Here is a 19282-nt window from a genome sequence, read left to right as displayed (position 1 = left end):
ACAGGAAATACCTTACAAACTGTTATTTTAGGTTTTGGCAGATGTTAGGGACAGACCTTTAAAGTGCCACAAGAGCAAAAGGATATCCTCTCTGAAAGGAAAGAATCCTTTTCTAAGAGCTAAGCTCAGTTGCAGAAGCCCCTGACAACAAATGGATGCATGGGAATGTTAACATTCATGGCTCAATTGACCATCCAGCTCAGCTGAGGTCTAATTCCAAGAGACAGGTATTTTGGCAAAAAGCATTTGCCAACAAATTAAAAACAATATGTGGATGGAAGATGCAGGAAGCAATGGTTTGAAAAATTGGCACACGATTTCAAAACATCAGGAAACTTAATTCCTTAAAAAGGATTACCTAGGGAAACAGATTCATAATGCCTAAAACCAAAAGAAACCCCATAAAAAACACCAAAAAAACCCAACAAGCTGGCTTTATGATGAGCTAATGAGCTTGAACTAAGGTGAATGATTAAGTAACAGATTTCTTTGAGATCTTCTAGTGAAAAAAACACACAGACAAGTTATGCATTAAGTATTGCTACTATTCTTGGGACTCAAAACATCCTACATGATATCAAGCAAATCTTCTCTTCTTTCATCTCACCTTTCCTGTCATAAAGAATAGCCAAAGATTAATCAGTATATTACCCTGAGTTAATTCATAGGTGACATGCTCAAGTACTACAGACATGGAATTTAATGGGAATAGTTATGCATATTGAAGAAACAAGAATGTCCAAAGCATTCAAAGTATAAAAAGAGAAGAACTGTTTTTTAATGTAATTAGGCATTAGTACATATCTAAATTTGGTGATTCAGAGGAGTTACTAGTTTTTCCATAGACCACAGATATATTGATTTGTATCTCTCCAAAATTATTAACTTTCATTTGTCTTTTAGAGAATGGCAGATGCTAGAAAATGAACTTTGTTCTCTCACCCAGGTGCTCTTCTATTCTTTAAATAGAAGGTTGAGGTTTGGGAGACAACTGTTGTTCAGGACAAAAATCAAGCTTGTTCTTAAAATTCAAGTAAGGGTTACTCAAGTATGTGCCAGTAAACCTTTCTCAATCATGTTCATCGATGACAATTCAGGGGGAAGAGACCCCAAACAGATGTATTTATACACAGACACACACAGTCCTATGAGAATCAGTTTTGATGAAAAATGGGCTGGCATGACAGGTGGGACCACAACTCAAATATTCCCACATTTGTAAGACGTATCTTCATCTACAAAAATCAACAATTCAAGGCAGATTCAGTCAACATCTTTCACATGTATCAGAGCTCAAAAAGCACAAGCAAAACAGACAAAGCAAGACAAGTAGTTGTCATACAGATTTAGCTCCAATGATGCAAACTTGTTACCAAGCTAGGTTATCAGACACCAGACGGTTTCTCCTGTCTAGTCTGTCACATCATAAAACATTAAGCAACTGTGACTCTGCACAGAGAAAAAGACTGCAACAAATAGGCTGTAGGTTCAAGGAATTGGCACTCTGACTGCCTACCAAGAGTGGAGGAATCTGTGCTGTTTCTTTGCAGCCAGCAAAGCCCTTCCTTCAGGAGAAGTGACAGGATGCAGATGGTGTCAGATCTAGTGCTGCAGGCACAGGACTTACAGGTGCAGGACTGTATTTCCAGAAGTTCAGAGTAGCAGAAGCTGCTCAAAACGTATGGATGAAATTTTTGAAATGCTGGCATAACAAAGAAGGTGGCAGTGAGGCAATGCTAGCTGCAGAGAAATCATGGCACTAAGCTTGCTGGGAACAGGAAAGATTGATGGACAGCCATTCTGTTAATCAAGATACTCTCTCCTAGGTGCTCAGCAGATGAGATGCAGTCAGGTTTTTTTTTTTTGCATAAATGCTTGTGCAGGCTAAGAAATACTAAAAAGTAACAAAATTAGGATTAAAACAAAGAGCAAAGCTACAGTATTTCTAACAGCTGCAACTATCTCACAGAATGCATGCATTGTGGAGTTTCCACTGTGGTACCCAACAAAGATTTGTCTGATCATGGGTCTGGTGGAATCATTGACATCCTAACTAACCTGGCATCATCTGTTCCCCTGACTGATCTTTTTCTGCCATATACCCCTTAGATGCTGTACATAAATAGTTCATAAAATCATAGTTGGTACCTGTCAGCTGTGCTAGAAAACCGAGTTATTCTGATTTCTTAGTTCGTGTTCGTAAGTTCTGACAGCAGCATCTGATTTTATTAAATGCACTTGTGCTGGCTAAAGCTTTTCAGCATACCTCCTTAGGGCTCTATTATACGTTTTAGATTGAGAATGGACTGCTTGGGATTCATTGTGTTCCTAGAAAAAGGGCTAGATTACAATGGCAGTTTTGCACAGCAGTTAGCGTTAGTCTCTGCCTGAATTGCTTTTCCCCTGCAGAAGGTTAAAAACATGAAAATAAATAGAATTAAATTTGTGTTTTATTAGAAAATGTTTAGCACTCAGGCAGAAAGGTTTTCATGTTCACTGCTAGGTGTAGGATCTGATGCACGAGAAATGGTAATGAGATAACAAATTACCCATTGATTCAGACCCACCAGTAGTGAATGAAAACTATTATGTGGTGACTGCTCTTTTCTGGGGTCTGTTTGAAGTATGTTGGTGGTCCTCATGTATTTCCTAGTAGAAAAACATCTGCTGAACAAAACCCAGTATCAGAATCAATGTAATTAGCATCTTTTTGAAACTCTTGGCTTTAAGGAAGGGTGGATCTTTTCCCTGATACTGAGTTGATCTTTCTTGTGTGACAAATAGAAGCTGTCAGCTTCCAAGTTGTTTTTATTGGATAAAGAAGCAGCTTTACTTCCCAGGTCTAGCAGTCTGGCTCCATCTATTAATTTTCATATACTTGATTATATTAATGTTGGTTAATGGTTGATAGTTTCAATTAAGTCTAGAATAGTTCAATACCCAAGAATCTATGCAATTTAATGGGATTGATGTACCTCTCTGTCAAACTATTTTAAAAAATGCCAATGATGTTAAACTAGGAACAGATAATGGAGGAGTAGTATAGGGCCCACTTACAAAAAAAGCCTTGTGTATGTCACTACTCTGACATCCAGAAAAACCTTCTGGACTCAAAGATCACACAAAATTGTCAGAACAGAAGAATCTTGAGTCATTCATATAATTATGTACATTTTCAGGGGTGCTGAACATTCTTTTGCTTTTCCAAAGCGAGTAAGCAAGCAACATGATTGGAAAAAAAGCTTTAAAATTCAACTTAAACATACTCCAGTATCTTCAGTATTTTCCACCTTGACCTGTTACTGTCCCATCTACACATTTTGTCTTCTTCAGACTGAAAATAAATCCGACGTTGGATTAAATGCCTAGAACAACATTAAAACCAGCAACCAGGGTCATGAGATTCACAGAGGAACTGTATTTGGTTGAAACAACTGGCAGGCAAAACACACACTTGCATAAATGACAAACTGCCTACCAACATTGACTATTCTTTCTCACATTATAATGGGTATGCTGAAACACAGATAACTTGCATGGAGAGGGGAGAACTGCTCAGCCTAAACTTGCATCCAACACATGCCATGCCTGTTGGAATCACAGCATCCTAAAGGCAAGTTTCTTGGTGTTACTGCTCACGTGCAGGGAGAATACTCTCTGCTGTTAGAGAACCAAGCTCATTTTGCCCTGGTTTCTACTAGAGCCACCCTAGGGACTAGTCTGAAATAAGATAAATTAGAGATTAAATTAACCAATGACATCAACCCCCTATATCACTGAAAGACAGGCTCTCACTATCTCTTTACTCCTATGCTACCAGGCTTATGTTGAACATCCCAAGTGCAGAGGCTTTCATTACACTGTAAGGTAAAACTCAGCTGATGGAGAATTTCTGGAAGGAGAGAGCTTTGGAGGGCAGGTGCCCACTCATGATGCTGTAAACAGTGGGGAAGCTTGGAAGGGCAGATCCAGACAAGGATACAATTAGTAGGCTTCTGGGTCATATGTTTTTTAATTTGAATGTATACTTCAAAATTTTATATAATAATTCTGAACTACAAAACTTTTCACTTAATCACAAAGTCCTGGTATTTACTGAAGGGGTTGGGAGGAAAGAAGGAAGGGAAAGGGAAGAAGAGGGGAGCAGAAGACTGGGAGAGGGCAAAATGGAAAAATGAGGAAAATGAAAGAGAACAGGAAAGGGAAAAGCAAGAAGTAAGCAAGGCTCAGAATCACAGTGAATTCACAGTGTAATCAGTAATCTAATTGAAAAAAATGGTGCCTGAATTCAGTAATGTACAATTGTAACTGAAGAAATACCCATGAAAACTGGAATATTTTTGGTAGTGATTTTTGTTTGGTTAAAATTTGCATTTTTTTGAATTGGGAAGATTTAGATAAAGTAAAACTTGTAAAACTTGACCTTTGAATAATACTTATTCACCCTTATTCATGCAGATTAAAAGTTAAATTATTCCTTTCCTTTTCTCCATAATTTTTTTGGTTTCTTTTGCTTTGCTGAACAGCAGCAATTCCAGAAATACTATGCACTCAAGGACCATTTATAGCATGGTAGGAGAAATGCTACATACTACGTCTAAAGTGCTGTTTTAATGAGCTTTAACAAAAAAGGATAAATACAGAATCAGACATCCAGCACCTTTCTCCTCTCTCTTGATGTCTCTTACATTGTAGATGGTAAATTACAGATACATCAGAGACAAAAGGCAGTCCTAGTAAAATGTAAGCTGTTTTGCCCCTCTTTAAAGTTCCAGTGATTGAACTTGGGAAAGACCTTCCTATGATCTTGTGATCAAATGCTGCCAGACAAGAAAGACTGACAGAAATGGCCAAGCAATGGGGCTTTTACAGCTGCTAAGGATTGCTGACCAGCATAATGACATTGGTGTTGTCACAAAAAAACAGCCACCCTCCCACTTTCCCAGTGCTTTCAGACTCTGAAATACTTTTCTCTGTTGTGCAGTACCATTTGAAGAGGAGAAGGGGGAGAGAGAGACTTCAATTATTCAAGAGGCTCTTGGTATTCAAAACATATAGAAACTGCTCATCATATTTTGCCCGGATGAATCACAAAGGGAAAGATCTTCACATGCTACTTTAGACACTTGCCCCTGCACTTTCTCATGGGAGAAACCCTTCAGAAGAGTCCTCAATGCTCCTCTGGTGGTAAGGGAAGGTTTACTTTTGGAAGGAGGGAGGGAAGCACCCAAAGTAGCACACAGGAAAGACCAGGGAGGGAAGGTCTCACACACTTCTTTCTTGTTATATGAACCTTCCCTCTCTCATTACACTCCTTCTTACTTCACAGTCCTTCCCAAAGGTACCAGCACCAAATTTGTCCCAAAGTGCTTAAGGACACACAAAGCACCTGCAGGCTGACTTCTGTTCACAGAAGTACACTGAATTTTGGCCACAATTATCCTCTATTTCAAACCACTTAATTCTCTGCAAACTCTTCCAGTAAAAATGCACTTGGAGGAAACCCTCCACACAAGCCCTGGTGAAGGAAACCCACCTAAGAGCCCTTGTAAGGCTGTCTGCCACCCAAGCATCCTCAAAGGCAGCAGCCACTGTGTCTCCATTGAGGCCTGCAGGCAGCAGAGACCAGGCTCACATCACCTGGATGCCTGCTGTTTTACAGTAGTGATCTAAAATGTGGGAAAAATCAATACCCAACTTTACTGGGATATCTTAGAAGGCCAATCACAGAGGCCTCCACTTCTGGCTGAAATATGGGTGTCCAGAGAAGTGTGTCAAATAATATCTATTTGTAAACTCTTAACCGTCAATGGAACTTTTTTTGTTCACATTGGCTGGAGTTTATGGGACAAAGGTTCACCCTGAAACTTCTGACTCAAACTTCCCTATATGCTGAATTTAAAAATTTGAAAGGGTGAAAGAGAAATAATTCCTCTTGGTAAAAACAAACAAACAAACAAACAAACCCATAATAAGTAAACCACTTGTTGGATTAAATTGAGCAAAACACGCTATGGCCTCGAGTAGTTAGTCTGTGCTCAGCTACATTGACACCCTTGCTGAAGTTAGCTTTTTAAATGAGTTTTAAACTAGCTGGCTCAGGTGTGACAAAACTATAATGCAGCAGTAGGGCCTGCAAAGCAGATGTACTCCATCATTTAAAGTGTCCTGAAGGGACTAATAAAATAATGCAGGAGAGGAAGAAACAGGAGGAGTTGTGCCACCGCTGGCCACAGTTGATGCAAAAGCAGAATTCCTCCTTGAAATCTGAATCGCGTACTAATGACTTTACAACGTTCTACGTTGTTTCACGCTCTGATTTGCATGGTTTTATTTGTTTGTTTTGCCTTGTTTTAAATTGCCAGCCCCTTAGACCTAAACAATCTGAAATTCAAGCTGTGAATCTTTCTGGCTTGTAATTTTTTTCCAGCCATAACACCTGCGCAACTTGTCTGTCTCATCTTGGATTTTAAAAGTGCATCCAAAGAACAGCACTGTCCCTGGACCAGAAACTTGTCGACACTTCTGCTGATGTATGAGGCCCAACAGAATTCATTGTGTATGCTTGCAGTTATGCTGGTTATGTAGCAGTAACACACAGAAGGCACTTTTTTTTTGTACATCAGCAAATATATCTGCCTTTGCATATAAATGGAATGGATTTGTTGAATTCAAAGATTTACATAGCCAAAGAAAAAAAAATCTTCACAGCAAAAATGCACTTTGACTTAAAAGAAAAAATGTATATATTAGTTTAGATAACGTGAGACACAGTTCATTGCCACTAGGTATTAATGAATGAGAAAGGAATGCACTTCTCTATTTATGCTGCAGACTTCTGGAAATCTCAGGAAAGATATGACAGGTGATACTGTGAGAGAATGAAACAAGGAATGGTCTTTTCTCATTTATATGCCATATTGTTCTCTAACTTCAATCTTAGAAACCAAGCGAAAGATCTTAATGCAAACTGCAGCAATGCTGGTTTATACATCATGACCTGAATCACTGTGGTACTACAAAATGATCTTTTCAGGTTTTTGCAAAGTTGCAAAGTAAAAAAATATCTGTGAAAGAATTTCTTATTAATATATATATATATATAAATCCAGATTACAAAGGTCAGTATTTCATAATATGCTTATTTAAAATGCAAAAAGATACCGTTCTTTTCCTAACAACTTACAGAGCAGTATAAGATCATATAAAGCAGAAATAAACATTTGGCACATCAGATCTTTGATGTAATCCCTTCCATCATCTTTACATATTTTTTTGAAAAGCAGGCCTTAGACAATGGCAGCACTCTGTCTTCTCTCACAAATTCCCTGAAGAGCACAAACTACGTGATTATGCACTGATACACAGCTCCTATAATCTGACAGATTAACTCATATTATTTCAAGAAATGAGTGTCTATAAGCTATTGGGGTTTACTTGGTGAATATCTTGTTCCTTACCCTGCTATTTAAAGAAAGCCTTTGTTTGAGGAAAATAGAAATGAGATTAAGTCTTGAGCAGATGAGAACATTTTCTTTTTTTCTAGGAAGTATCTCTTATCTTTAAAGAACACTCAATCTTCTAATTCCAAGAAATCTAGGAAATTCAGAATGGATCTTTGCAGCAAGACATGGAATGTGTGCTATGAAACCAGAAGCATCTACACAGATGTCAGCACAGCAGGGACAACTGAAGGTTACATAATTCTATAGAAAAAAAAAAAAAAAAAGCAGGAGACAGTCCAAGAAACACATGATTTCAGTATAATCACAACCTATTGGAGATCTATAGTTGAAGAGTTGATACAGGCTGATTTAACTACAAGCAATACTTGGCTAAGCACCAGAAGAAAGGGGCAAGGGCAGAAGTCTCTGCTGGAGGTATGTGACAATCGTGGCTCTAAAAGGGAGAACAGAACATACAGAATTGATGACGTCGGCAACAGCATCAGAACCACAAAATAAAGCCACAGAGACCTAATGGGAGAACTGCTTTCAAAGCAAAAGGTTTTCTATTTTCTACTAATTTAGTATCCACCTAGAAAGTCCGCCTTTATGGCCTTCTCCTGCAAACTCTATGTTTGTGATGTCTGAAAAATGATACTATTTCCTTAGGGAAAGTCTTATGACAGCTGTGTACACCACTGAGGAACCTCTTAATATCCACCACAGAGCCCATTCTGCCATTGAGCTACATGTGAGAGAGACCCGAGCTGGGGATTGCTACCTGCACATTGCTGAGGATGTAGGAAGCACATGGGGTCCAGAGCAGGAGGAGTTAGACTGGCCTCATGGTCATCAGAAGGACTCAGGCAGAACAACAACAGAAGCAAATGAAGATTTTAACTGTCAAAGATGAAGAGTGGGAGCTGGCAGAAGTGAAAGGGATGTTTGAAAGGGATGTTTAGAAGGTCTGAGATGTAAAAAAAATATTCTTCTGGCTTAGAACTGAACATGTATATTTGTGGAGCACAGAAAGCAAGAGATAACAGGGATTCCATAAAAAAATGACAGTCAAGAATTGGAAATAGGATAAATAAAAAGAAAATGCATTAAACAGTTACTTTTTACAGAGGTCTTTACATGGATTTTATTTTCTGATAGAGTAGGGAAGGACTTGTATACTGCAGTCAGCAGATAGCAATGAAAATAGTTACAAAACCTTCTTAAAAGGTAGATGAGATAGAAGATTTGGGTAACATTAACACCATTTACATTAAAGGAACTCAGGATACAAGTTTGGGAATTTGGGTTTTTTGAATAAAGGATAACAATCTAAAAGTAACAATAGGTAACAGAAAAAAACCTTTTAAAACTAGTTCTAGCAAGTATTAGCAGTACCAAACCTAGCAGAATGCCCTTTATTCTGTTTAAGTTCTCTGTAGCGCTCAATAAATGTTTTCAGTTCACTACAAACCAGTTTTCAACTTTAGTTGTTGTTTTGTCTTGTCTAAAATGCCAAACAAATATTTACAGAGAGCTAGATAGAAATACACGGATATTTATTATAGTGTATTACCTACCCTGATACAGTGAGATAAGTTCCCCAAGCATATAGTTTTGGAAGAGTTTTTCAGTGTTTTGCATAAATAAATGAAGAGAAAATTAAATAAAAATATAATGCATGAAACTAAGATAAAGGGACCAAAAAGGCATGAAACAAGATGTTTTAATTTTATTAAAAAAAGAAAAAAATTCAGCATTTCCAATGACAAACAAGGTGTCATTTGTTCATCCACTAACAGAAAAACACTATAAAATGTTGCTACTATCCATTGCACAGCTAACTTTCAACGGGAATACTTCTGTCTTATGATAATTTCTACCAAAATCTTCTAGCAGACATGCTGCTCTTTATACATTATTCCATGTTGACAGTCTGCTTTTCTGAAGCCAGTATTAGGTGTTTGAATTTACTCTCCATGGCCAGAGAGTTCAAGAGATGACCTGAGAGAAATATTTAAACTACTGAGAGAGGGAGAAAATATTCACTCATTCTGGTGAAATGAGTCTGTAAAAATGCAGTGCTTGGGACCATTTCAAGAAAAAAATTTATGGCAAATAATGATTAAGATCAAAGGTATTTGCAAATACATATGTATTATTCCAGATAATTTCTTTCTGTTTCAGAGTTTCTGCTCTAGCAAAAGTCAGCCCCAAAACACCACAGTAGCTTTTTACTTGTGGGGTTCTTAACTTACAAAAGAAAAGTACTTGCCTCTCCTTGCTTTTTGTCAGATATTTGTAACCTGTCATTGAAATGAGCAACAAAAGCCACACAGAGCTTCTAGAAAAGAGGGATATTCTTGACCATACATTGCACCACTCATATGTCTGACTTTCTGGACTTTTTTCATGAGATAGAAATTAGCCCAATGTCCTCTGATGACCAAAAGTATTTACAAAGCCACTGGAATTTAGGAAATTCTAGAAAATTATGTGCGGGAGCATAATGGAAGTAGTAACAGAGGATAATGACTGCAACTGAAGCATGTTCCTGTGAAATTCTGGAGAGGAAAGTAAAAGCTAGTTAAGACTTTGCTGTTACCAAAAAAAGAGAAAATTAAGCTTTTTTAAAGACATCCAAGGATACCGGGAGCTGCACAAAAGCCGTTGTACCCTGTGGCTGTCCATCCAAACAGAAATCAATCTGATACTGACAGAAAGGATGGGAATTTTTACTTTTATTCAATGACTGTAAAATGTGATAGATTAGCAGATAAATATATAAATGTTCCCTATTCACCAACAAAAAGAGATAAAGCACTGAAAGACTAAAGGTGAGCACCACAGACTGATTCATTCATTTGCTGACTTCCAGAGTAGCAATACAGGACCTATACAGTTAGTTTCACATGGGGTGCACTCTTTATGGAAGAAAAAGAAATCCAGTAGGCATCGTGGTCTACTTATCTCAGAAAAGCAGTGCTGATAAAGGGAAAACAAAAACAAACACAAAACCCACTAAAAAAATAATCACTCATAGTTACTCAGAATATTATGAAGTTCACACAGAATCTACCAAGCACTGAGTGTTTGCAGTTTTCTCAAGAAAACCTTACTTTCTCAGTCTGGAAGAAACACAAAGATATTAACTAATTATTTATGGGACAACAAATTATTTTGTACTGTATATCTAAGACTGAACATCATGAAATGCTTAGTAACTGAACAAGCAGGATAGTGAAGCAATTCCCTTTGGAACAGGGAGAAGCGAAGGAGCAGGACAGAGCAGCACCCTTACCAAGAATAATTCACTAAAATAGACACAATACCACACAATTTATTTAGGCATTACACAGTACCTTTGACCAACAAAATGTTCCAAGTGTCAGAAAATAACCCTTACATTGTCACTGGGTTGAAGTAGAATGGTCTGGAGCTGGAAGTGCTCAGCTCTACAATTTTAAGACAACAAGCAGACAGCAGCTGAAGCTAGAAAGGAATGATGTACTTTTGCCATGGAAACATAAAGACCACTGAGCCTCCATAGTGCCCTGTGTGCTTTCCCTTCCTTGCAGATGCAACATTACTTTACTCTTTTCTGCCATGTTGTTGGCCTGTATGAGCTTAGATATGTGACTCCTGGATGGGCTCAAACACTCAGGAATATAACGAGTTTCCTGTAATTTCTATCTTATTTTTAAGAAAAGCAAAACCCATCCAATGAAATTTACATCTTCGTTTCCAAGGAAACGCTTGTTGGGAAAAAGTTCTGTATTTAAAATGAATGTTTGAGATAATACTTGGTGAGGATATAACTTTGTCACAGTCCATGGTTTAGTCATTAGGAAAACCAGGGCCATGGTAACCAATCTTTCTGATGGGCTGTTTTTAGCATCACATGAAAGCTACCTATACAGTCCGTCTTCCACTGTAACTTGGTAACCAGGCAAAGCCACCTCACAACACAAAAATAATTTATCCTACAGACATGTTTTTCTCACACACATACATCTCACTGTGTCACCAGGATCACATCTACCAAAATGATCCGTCTGGTCTGTAATCCCACTGCCTCAGGAACAGGGTTGTGCACAAGATGTCTGCAGTCAGGCTGATGACTTTCCTGATGGGCCTCATGCAAACTTCTATGAGCTGGCAAGCCCAAACTAAAATATCATAGATTGGGTGAGAGAAGGTGTGGACAAAAATGTAAAACCCTCCTAGTTCACTGCTGCACCTGAAACAAATCCAGCTGAAAATCCTAAAGCAATTTAATTTAACCCTCAAATGATTGATTAATCTTCTCTCACAATAAGATCATGTCTGTGAGCAGCAGAGGTTAGTAACAGATAGTGTTGCATACTTCCACTAATGTTCTTCAGTTCCTCATTTTTTTAACTGAAATCCATAAAGAGGTCACAGCAGTAACTAGAGATTATTTTCTTTCTATGCCAATTACTGAGATGCTGTGAGGGTAATTTTCTGACTCTGATTGTAATTTTCCAAGTGCACTAGGAGATTTGATTTTCCTTCCTTCTCCATGCAGGAAGATAAGCAACTGCTAGGAGGGGGATAAAGCAAGATGATTCTATCTTTGCTGAGAGGCTTAAATACAGGTTTATAGCACAGATGAATAAAGTGAGTGGAAGCTCTAACAGAAAACTACATCAAGAAGAAACTAGGACTGAGTGCTTTTCCACTGTATCAAAGGTAAATGATTGGGAGTGGCCAGTATCACTTGCATCGGCACAACTACGCAACTGATCATGTTTGTCCTCTGGCTTCTAAAGAAGAAGAGGAATTAATACAATTTTTTTTAAAAAAATGGATTTGAAAAGTGCCCTACTCTAATAATGAGGCATAAATATTCTCTTTTATGTGGATCAAATACTCAATGATAATTTCTAATTATCTGTGTTTGGAGTTAAAAAAATCTGTCCTCCAAAAACGGAGGACAAAATGAGATCTCACAGATATCTACCGCATATTTGAGCGAGTTCAGTTACTGGTTTAGTGGCTCTTTCCCAAGCTGTATTATGCTTCATCTGCATCTTTACCTGCAATTCAAGTAAATGAAAAGTCTTCAAATAGTTACTTCCCAGCTCATTCTTGCAACTAAATGCCTTCTGATCACAACAATCACAAGAGAGACATGGTAGACAATTTTCCCACATGGACACCTCCTTCAGGAACAAGGAACTGATTCATGTCCTTGGAGACGGCAGCAAAAGTTATAACCATTAAAATAAAATTTCAATGTATCTCTTACAATAAAAGTAAGTAACCATGCTATTTTATCAAGACTCCTCTTCTGATGTCCGACATTGCTCATGTTGAATACCCTGAATATTCCTGACTAATTTAAAATTAAAGAAAAATGAAATTCTTCTCAGCTTCTAGCTCTCATTCTTTACCATGCAGCCTTTTTGTCTCAAGCAGGCGCTGTAAGAATATTCTGCTTCATTTCTGACTCAAGTGATGTGTCCTCTCTGAGACAACAAGGAATATGACCACAAAGCATGCAGGATACAATGTCAAAGCTGCATTTACTAATTTTTTGCTATTCACACTCTTTCCATTGGGTGTTGCTATGATATTAAATAGATTACTATTGGGACTCAATGTATGCATACAGAAAGGCATGCCAAAGGCTTAAGGTTTCTGCCTATGTTGCTTTGCCCATTGTTCTATTCAGCCTGAGCCTGTTCTACTTCAAAAAACTTAGTGATGTACTTCATTAGTTGGTGCTGAGAAAAATTGTCAATGACTACTTTTGAAAAAGAAATCCATAAAGTAGACTCTTCCAGCTTGTACTAAAAGTTTTCTTCTCTTTCATTAAGGTGATCTGACTAAAATTTAGATGTATATTGCAGCATTCACTTACAGTACGCAGTAGCTGTGCAGATGGCTCTCTTTTAATTAGAGTATTTAGTGCATCTTCTGCATAAAGAACCAGGCAATGAATAAGGAGGAATTTAATGAAAGTAACTAAAAAAGGAAATGGTTGAATGGAAGCTGAAAAGAAAAAAAAAAAAAAAAAAAAAAAAAGAAAAGAAGAAAGATATCTTATAATGCAATTTCCTGCATTATAAAGATTTCCTGCTCTTTAGACAATCCAAGGAAGAAATCTTTGCAGATCTGTGGCCTCAGGGAGGTCTTGTCAAGCACTAAGAATCGGGCAATTTATCAGTATCTTCGCACAGCTGATGACCGCACAGATGACAACTGAAGATTTCAAAAGCAAGATACAGTCTAGAACTAGGCTTTCAATGCAGCACACACCACTGAATGTATTCTATTGATATCATCAGAAAATGACAGGATTACATTAAGTTATGGCACATACAAATGGTGTAAAATCACTTCCTATTTGAAATATCTTCAGTTAGTAACTAGAAACACTATCTAGTAACTGTAAGTAATAAAAATCTATTACAACCTGGAATCCTGGTTATTTTTTAATCTATAATCCAGTTGCTGATATAGTTTTATTATGAGGTTTGTTAGAAAAGCACCGGCATTTACTTACGTGGCCTTTGCTCTAATTAGAAAGGACAAAGAGTGACACACAATATGCACATTAAAAAGGAAAAAAAAAACTATAGTAAGACAACATGATTTTAGTATGTGGTTAGATTTACTGCTGCCAAACATAAATGGTTGAGTAATACTAACTTTAGCAAGGAAAAAATTGTTATGATAGGCTTCAACCAGAAAAGCTGTATGCCCTCCTAGCAGGGCCGGCACTACAACCCCCTCTCAAGATAAATACCAGCATTTCTGTATTCTAAACTCTTCAGTGATTTTTAAATTTCATAATTATGGCTAGACTTACCTGGTAGACCAGGTGGGGTTTTCAGATATTTGCCGTTAAAATGTTGAATTACTACTTCACATTTTTCTGTAGACTCCATTCTGGAAAAAAGAAGAGGGTGGGATGGGGAAAGAAGCAATCCATGTTACTAGGCTGTTATGAAAGTGCTCAGTCAGCAACAACAAAAAGCAAAAGGATTTAAAAAAAAAAAAAAAAAGCAAGCACAGATGCTGAGAGAAATCTTCAAAGATGTCCTTGGTGACTTCTGCTGAGAAACTGTTTGAGCTCATTATGGTATAGTGTGGCTTGCAAGGAGGACCTGCCACCCTCAAAGCCTGCAGCCGTGCTCCTGGCTGTGTGTGAGCTACAGCAGTGTCAATGAACAGTCCCCTTTTGGCTCTGGGGATCACCCTGAACAAGGACATTCTTTATGCTCTCACGTGCTGCTTGGAAAGGCAAAGGACATGTTTCTAGATGCTTTGTGCATCCATAACAACTTCAAATGGCATGAAAAAAACCCAAACAAACAGAAACAAACAAACAAAAAAAACCTCCCAGGATTTGGAAAAGAACCCAGAGGATTAAGCAACAATTATTTAAAGGACTACAATGTTAAAAAAATAACCTGAAAAGACAGATTGTATTACAAAACCAAGACAATACATAAATGAATATCATAAATGAATACCATAAAAATTTGGGGGGAAGATAATAATGTACAAGTAATAATTGTAGGTAACATGCCTTACTGTTCATTTTATATGGTCTCAAGAAAACTTAGAATCATCATAGAATTAGCCGGGTTGGAAGGGACCTCAGAGATCATCTAGTCCAACCCTTGACCCACCGGAGCAGTTGCTAGACCATGGCACTGAGTGCCACATCCAGTCTTTTTTTAAATGTCTCCAGGGACAGAGAATCTACCACCTCTCTGGGCAGTCCATTCCATAACCTAATCACCCTCTCCGTGAAGAAGTTCTTCCTAATATCTAACCTAAACCTCCCCTGGCACAACTTAAGACTGTGTCCTCTTGTCTTGTTGAAGGTCGTCTGTGAAAAGAGTCCAGTTCCCACCTCGCTACAGCCTCCTTTCAGGTAGTTGTAGACAGCAATGAGGTCTCCCCTGAGCCTCCTCTTCTTCAGGCTGAACAGCCCCAGCTCTCTCAGCCTCTCCTCATAGGGCCTATGCTCGAGTCCCTTCACCAGCCTGGTTGCCCTCCTTTGGACCTGTTCCAGGACCTCTACATCCTTCTTAAACTGAGGGGCCCAGAACTGGACACAGTACTCGAGGTGTGGCCTAACCAGCGCTGAGTACAGGGGAAGAATCACCTCCCTGGACCTGCTGGTGACGCTGTTTTTGATACAGGCCAGGATGCCATTGGCCTTCTTGGCCACCTGGGCACACTGCTGGCTCATGTTCAGCTTCCTGTCAATCCAGACTCCCAGGTCCCTTTCTGCCTGGCTGCTCTCAGCCACTCTGTGCCCAGCCTGGAGCTCCCCATGGGGTTGTTGTGGCCAAAGTGCAGGACCCGGCACTTGGCCTTGTTGAACCTCATCCCGTTGGAATCGGCCCAGCAAAGCTTAAGCACACAGACATTAAAACTGATCAATAAACTGATACTGTATCAATAAACTAATACATTTATGATTGAAGGAACTGTAAATACAAAGCTACTAGTCAAATCCCAAACCATAGCTATACTACATCAGGGAATTCAGTCTTTCAGGACTTTAAATCAACTGCACTCTAGTCCTGAGAGCAGTTGACTTTGCTGAAGTTTGTACAGAACATTTGAAGAGTGGAAGGAGAGAAGTGGAAAATTAATAAGCAAGCAAAATCATACTGCTTTTGTTTTTCTTAGAAAAATGGTGTTTAAAACCCATGGTCTGTGGCTCCTTCAATTCACCAGTGCTTACCTGTAGGTAATTGTCATAAAATAACTCCATTAACATAAATACTGCTTATTTCTCACCAGTCTAGATCTTTTTTAAAATTAATTTATCTACCATTCTTCCTGTCACAGTGTTTTGAGAAACATAACATGCACTTCATGTGTCTCACAGACAGTTTAGAACAGCAGTTTGTCTCCTGAATATGATTTTGCCAAAGTTCAGAGGACCACCTCATCATCTCCCAAAAATAACAACCATTTGAAAAAAAAAACAAAACAAAACAAACAAACCCTAATTGTCCAATTAACTCTCTGTTCAAGTCAAAGTCTTTTTGTCAATTTTTTTCAGGGTTTTTTTCAGACCAAGTAATTAAAAATAGCTCCTTCCAGATTGAATCACTGCCTATCATGTGGGCTGGGCCAGTTCAACAAACACAAAGACAGCAACTCAGATTGTTCACTTTGGCTTCATTCAGATTTAACTAAGCGAATGTCTGCACTGAACCTTTAGAGACTCTTGTCTCTGAAAGACTAAATGTAATAAAAGTCTGCTTTCTGTAGCTGCAGGTGCTTAGTGTCAAACCATGTTATGTTGCACCATCCAGCAGTGACAATTTCATTTTAATACATGGGGTACATTTTAACAAGCCAAAGCAGTCCCTGCAAAGAATGTAATATATAAGCTGCCAAGTGAAAGAGACTCAGCACACTTCATGCATTATATGGGGGAAGAGAATAAAAGCAAAATCCACAGTGTTCTGGGATAAAAAGGCCATCATTCGAATAGCACTCTGAAAAAGAATGTGTGCATTTTCTTCTCAAGTTTCACAATTAACAGCTCTCAAATGCCACTGCTCGCTATCTGTAATCTGGCACACGCTTGGCCTGAAACCGACACTGGCATTAAATACTCGGTTTGAAAAGGCAGCACAATAGACAAAGCTGTCTATACACGTTCCCTGAGTAACAACTGCATCAATCTGTCACTGCTCTCCCATACCTGAGGCCCTGCCTCCTTTGTGCAACGTGTGCCTGTGGGGAAGATGTTCCTTCTGGTCATGCTGAGGCAGAACTGGCAACCTGAATCTATCCCAGGGTCACCCAGGTACTAATTATAGTTAGTTGTGGTTTTTTCAGTTGATTTTTTTTTTTTTTTTTTTTTTTTAGGAAATAACTCTTTCAATGTGTGTTCTCCAGGCTGGTTAGCTCACTGACTCAGAACTAGAGGTATGGAGGAATCAGATATATTCCTAAAATTCTCTGATACTTGCCAACACAAGGGCCTTGGTTTTAGTGTAGTTAAAACTCTGATCAACATCAACCACTTGGGTGGTAGTTCCTCTGGCAGGCACCTACCCGTAAGTTACATGCAACAATTCAGACAGTCGTCTTTCTCTTCTTGCTTGTTTTACCCATAAAGACAAGCCATAGAATCATAGAATTGGCATGGTTGGAAGGGACCTCAGAGATCATCAAGTTCAACCCTTGATCCACTACCGCTGTGGTTACCAGCCCATGGCACTAAGTGCCACATCCAGTCTCTTTTTAAATATCTCCAGGGATGGAGAATCCACTACTTCCCTGGGCAGCCCATTCCAATGCCTGATCACCCTCTAGGTAAAGAAATTATTTCTAATATCCAACCTAAACCTCCCCTGGCACAACTTGAGACCATGCCCTCTTGTCTTGCTCATACTTGGGAAGAGGCTCAATAGAAACACTTTTCTTAGGTCCACACTAATAAATTCTACCTACTTTTTCTTCAAAAAGCTGTGGTACTCCCGTATTGAAGAATGCATTTGAAAACTTGTGGGAGAAAGATAAATTATGCCTCTTGCCACTCATTTATTCTTTGACTGACATAGAAAGGTTTCAAAACATTGGTTGAGACTGGTATTTAATAAAAATATAATTAACAGGAATGTTATAAGTGAAAAATTATGACTCCAGGGGAGAGATTTTCTCTAGAAAAAGGCAACTGGAGCACAGGTAAATCTGGGGGGAGAAAACTCTTAAATACATTTTTTAGTGTTTTGTTTTGCTTTCTTTTTTTTTTTTTTCATAATTGATACAACAAAACTGTGGCAAATAATAATATTCTGGAGAAAAGATATAGAACTTAGATGCTTCAAAACCTCACAGATACTCAACCTCCCTTCTGGAAAGTGGAGGACACAAGCTTCTCATGGTAACAGAAATTTGCATTGATCACATCATTCACAAAGTATAATTTTCAAATTCTATTCAACATTATTTTTTTTGGTGCTGATCCTAAGTGGATCCTAGATAATAATTCATGGTTAAATGCAATTCGGAGATTACTACAATGCATCTGAGTATTATTTTGAATCAGGAAATGCACTGCATAAATGAATTACCAAAGCCAGAGGCCAGGTTCTTATGATATTTTTAAAGGTACAGGTAACAACCTAAACTAAAGAAATTACCTAAGTTATGAAAATTTCATTTCTGTATCTGTACATTTCACCTGTATCTGTACATCTCCAGGTTCTGGAAAGTAAGTTGTAAAGTTCCCAAACTCATTATGAGTAACTAGGCTTTCTATATTCCATCCAACTGGAAATGAAGTGAATTAAAAAAGAATTCTGAAATGGAAGACTGTTTTCACTGCTTTATTTCTAGCCATAGTTTGCAAATTTAAGATATCTCAATGAAAAACAGGTACTTAAGCAAGTATAAGAACAAAAGAATTTGATGTTCACATCTTGCTATTAAATATTTCTTTTAGATAATTAAAATATATATATATTACTCTCTATATAGGCCACAGTGTCTGCAAAGTGGTCATTAGGTGTTGTTATAAGTAATAGGTAATAGGTAAGTAATATGATATAATTTTACCATAAAAGAAATAAGGATTTCTTAATCAAAACTAAAGCTTTTACACATGCTTATTATAAAGATTGACACAGTGTCAAGAAGCAACTGAATAAATTTTATATTTAAGGAATAACGTGATGACTACATAATTATTATATGAGAAATATTCAGTACCCTGTAATTACCAGTTAGTGGTAAAATGTGGGTTTGGTTTACATATACCCTATAGTCACTTTGCTTAATAATAATAGGAAGAAGAAGAAGAAGGAGAATAATTACTATTTTTTAAA

The 19282-nt window shown here is 38.0% G+C and overlaps 1 protein-coding gene across 2 annotated transcripts in view; it reads right to left on the bottom strand.

Annotated features, from left to right (window-relative positions):
* RBMS3 (RNA binding motif single stranded interacting protein 3) overlaps positions 1-19282 on the bottom strand; it is a 706020-nt gene that overhangs the window by 122930 nt on the left and 563808 nt on the right. For both annotated transcript variants that reach the window (XM_030445801.1, XM_008504366.2), the window contains one exon: positions 14281-14360. In XM_030445801.1, coding sequence (XP_030301661.1) covers positions 14281-14360 — 80 coding nt within the window. The remainder of the gene's footprint in view (positions 1-14280; positions 14361-19282) is intronic.

This window comes from Calypte anna, chromosome 2 (genome assembly GCF_003957555.1).
Source record: "Calypte anna isolate BGI_N300 chromosome 2, bCalAnn1_v1.p, whole genome shotgun sequence".
NCBI classification, from domain to species: domain Eukaryota; kingdom Metazoa; phylum Chordata; class Aves; order Apodiformes; family Trochilidae; genus Calypte; species Calypte anna.
Note: the sequence above shows the minus strand (reverse complement) of the source record. Positions and strands in the feature narration are given on the sequence as shown.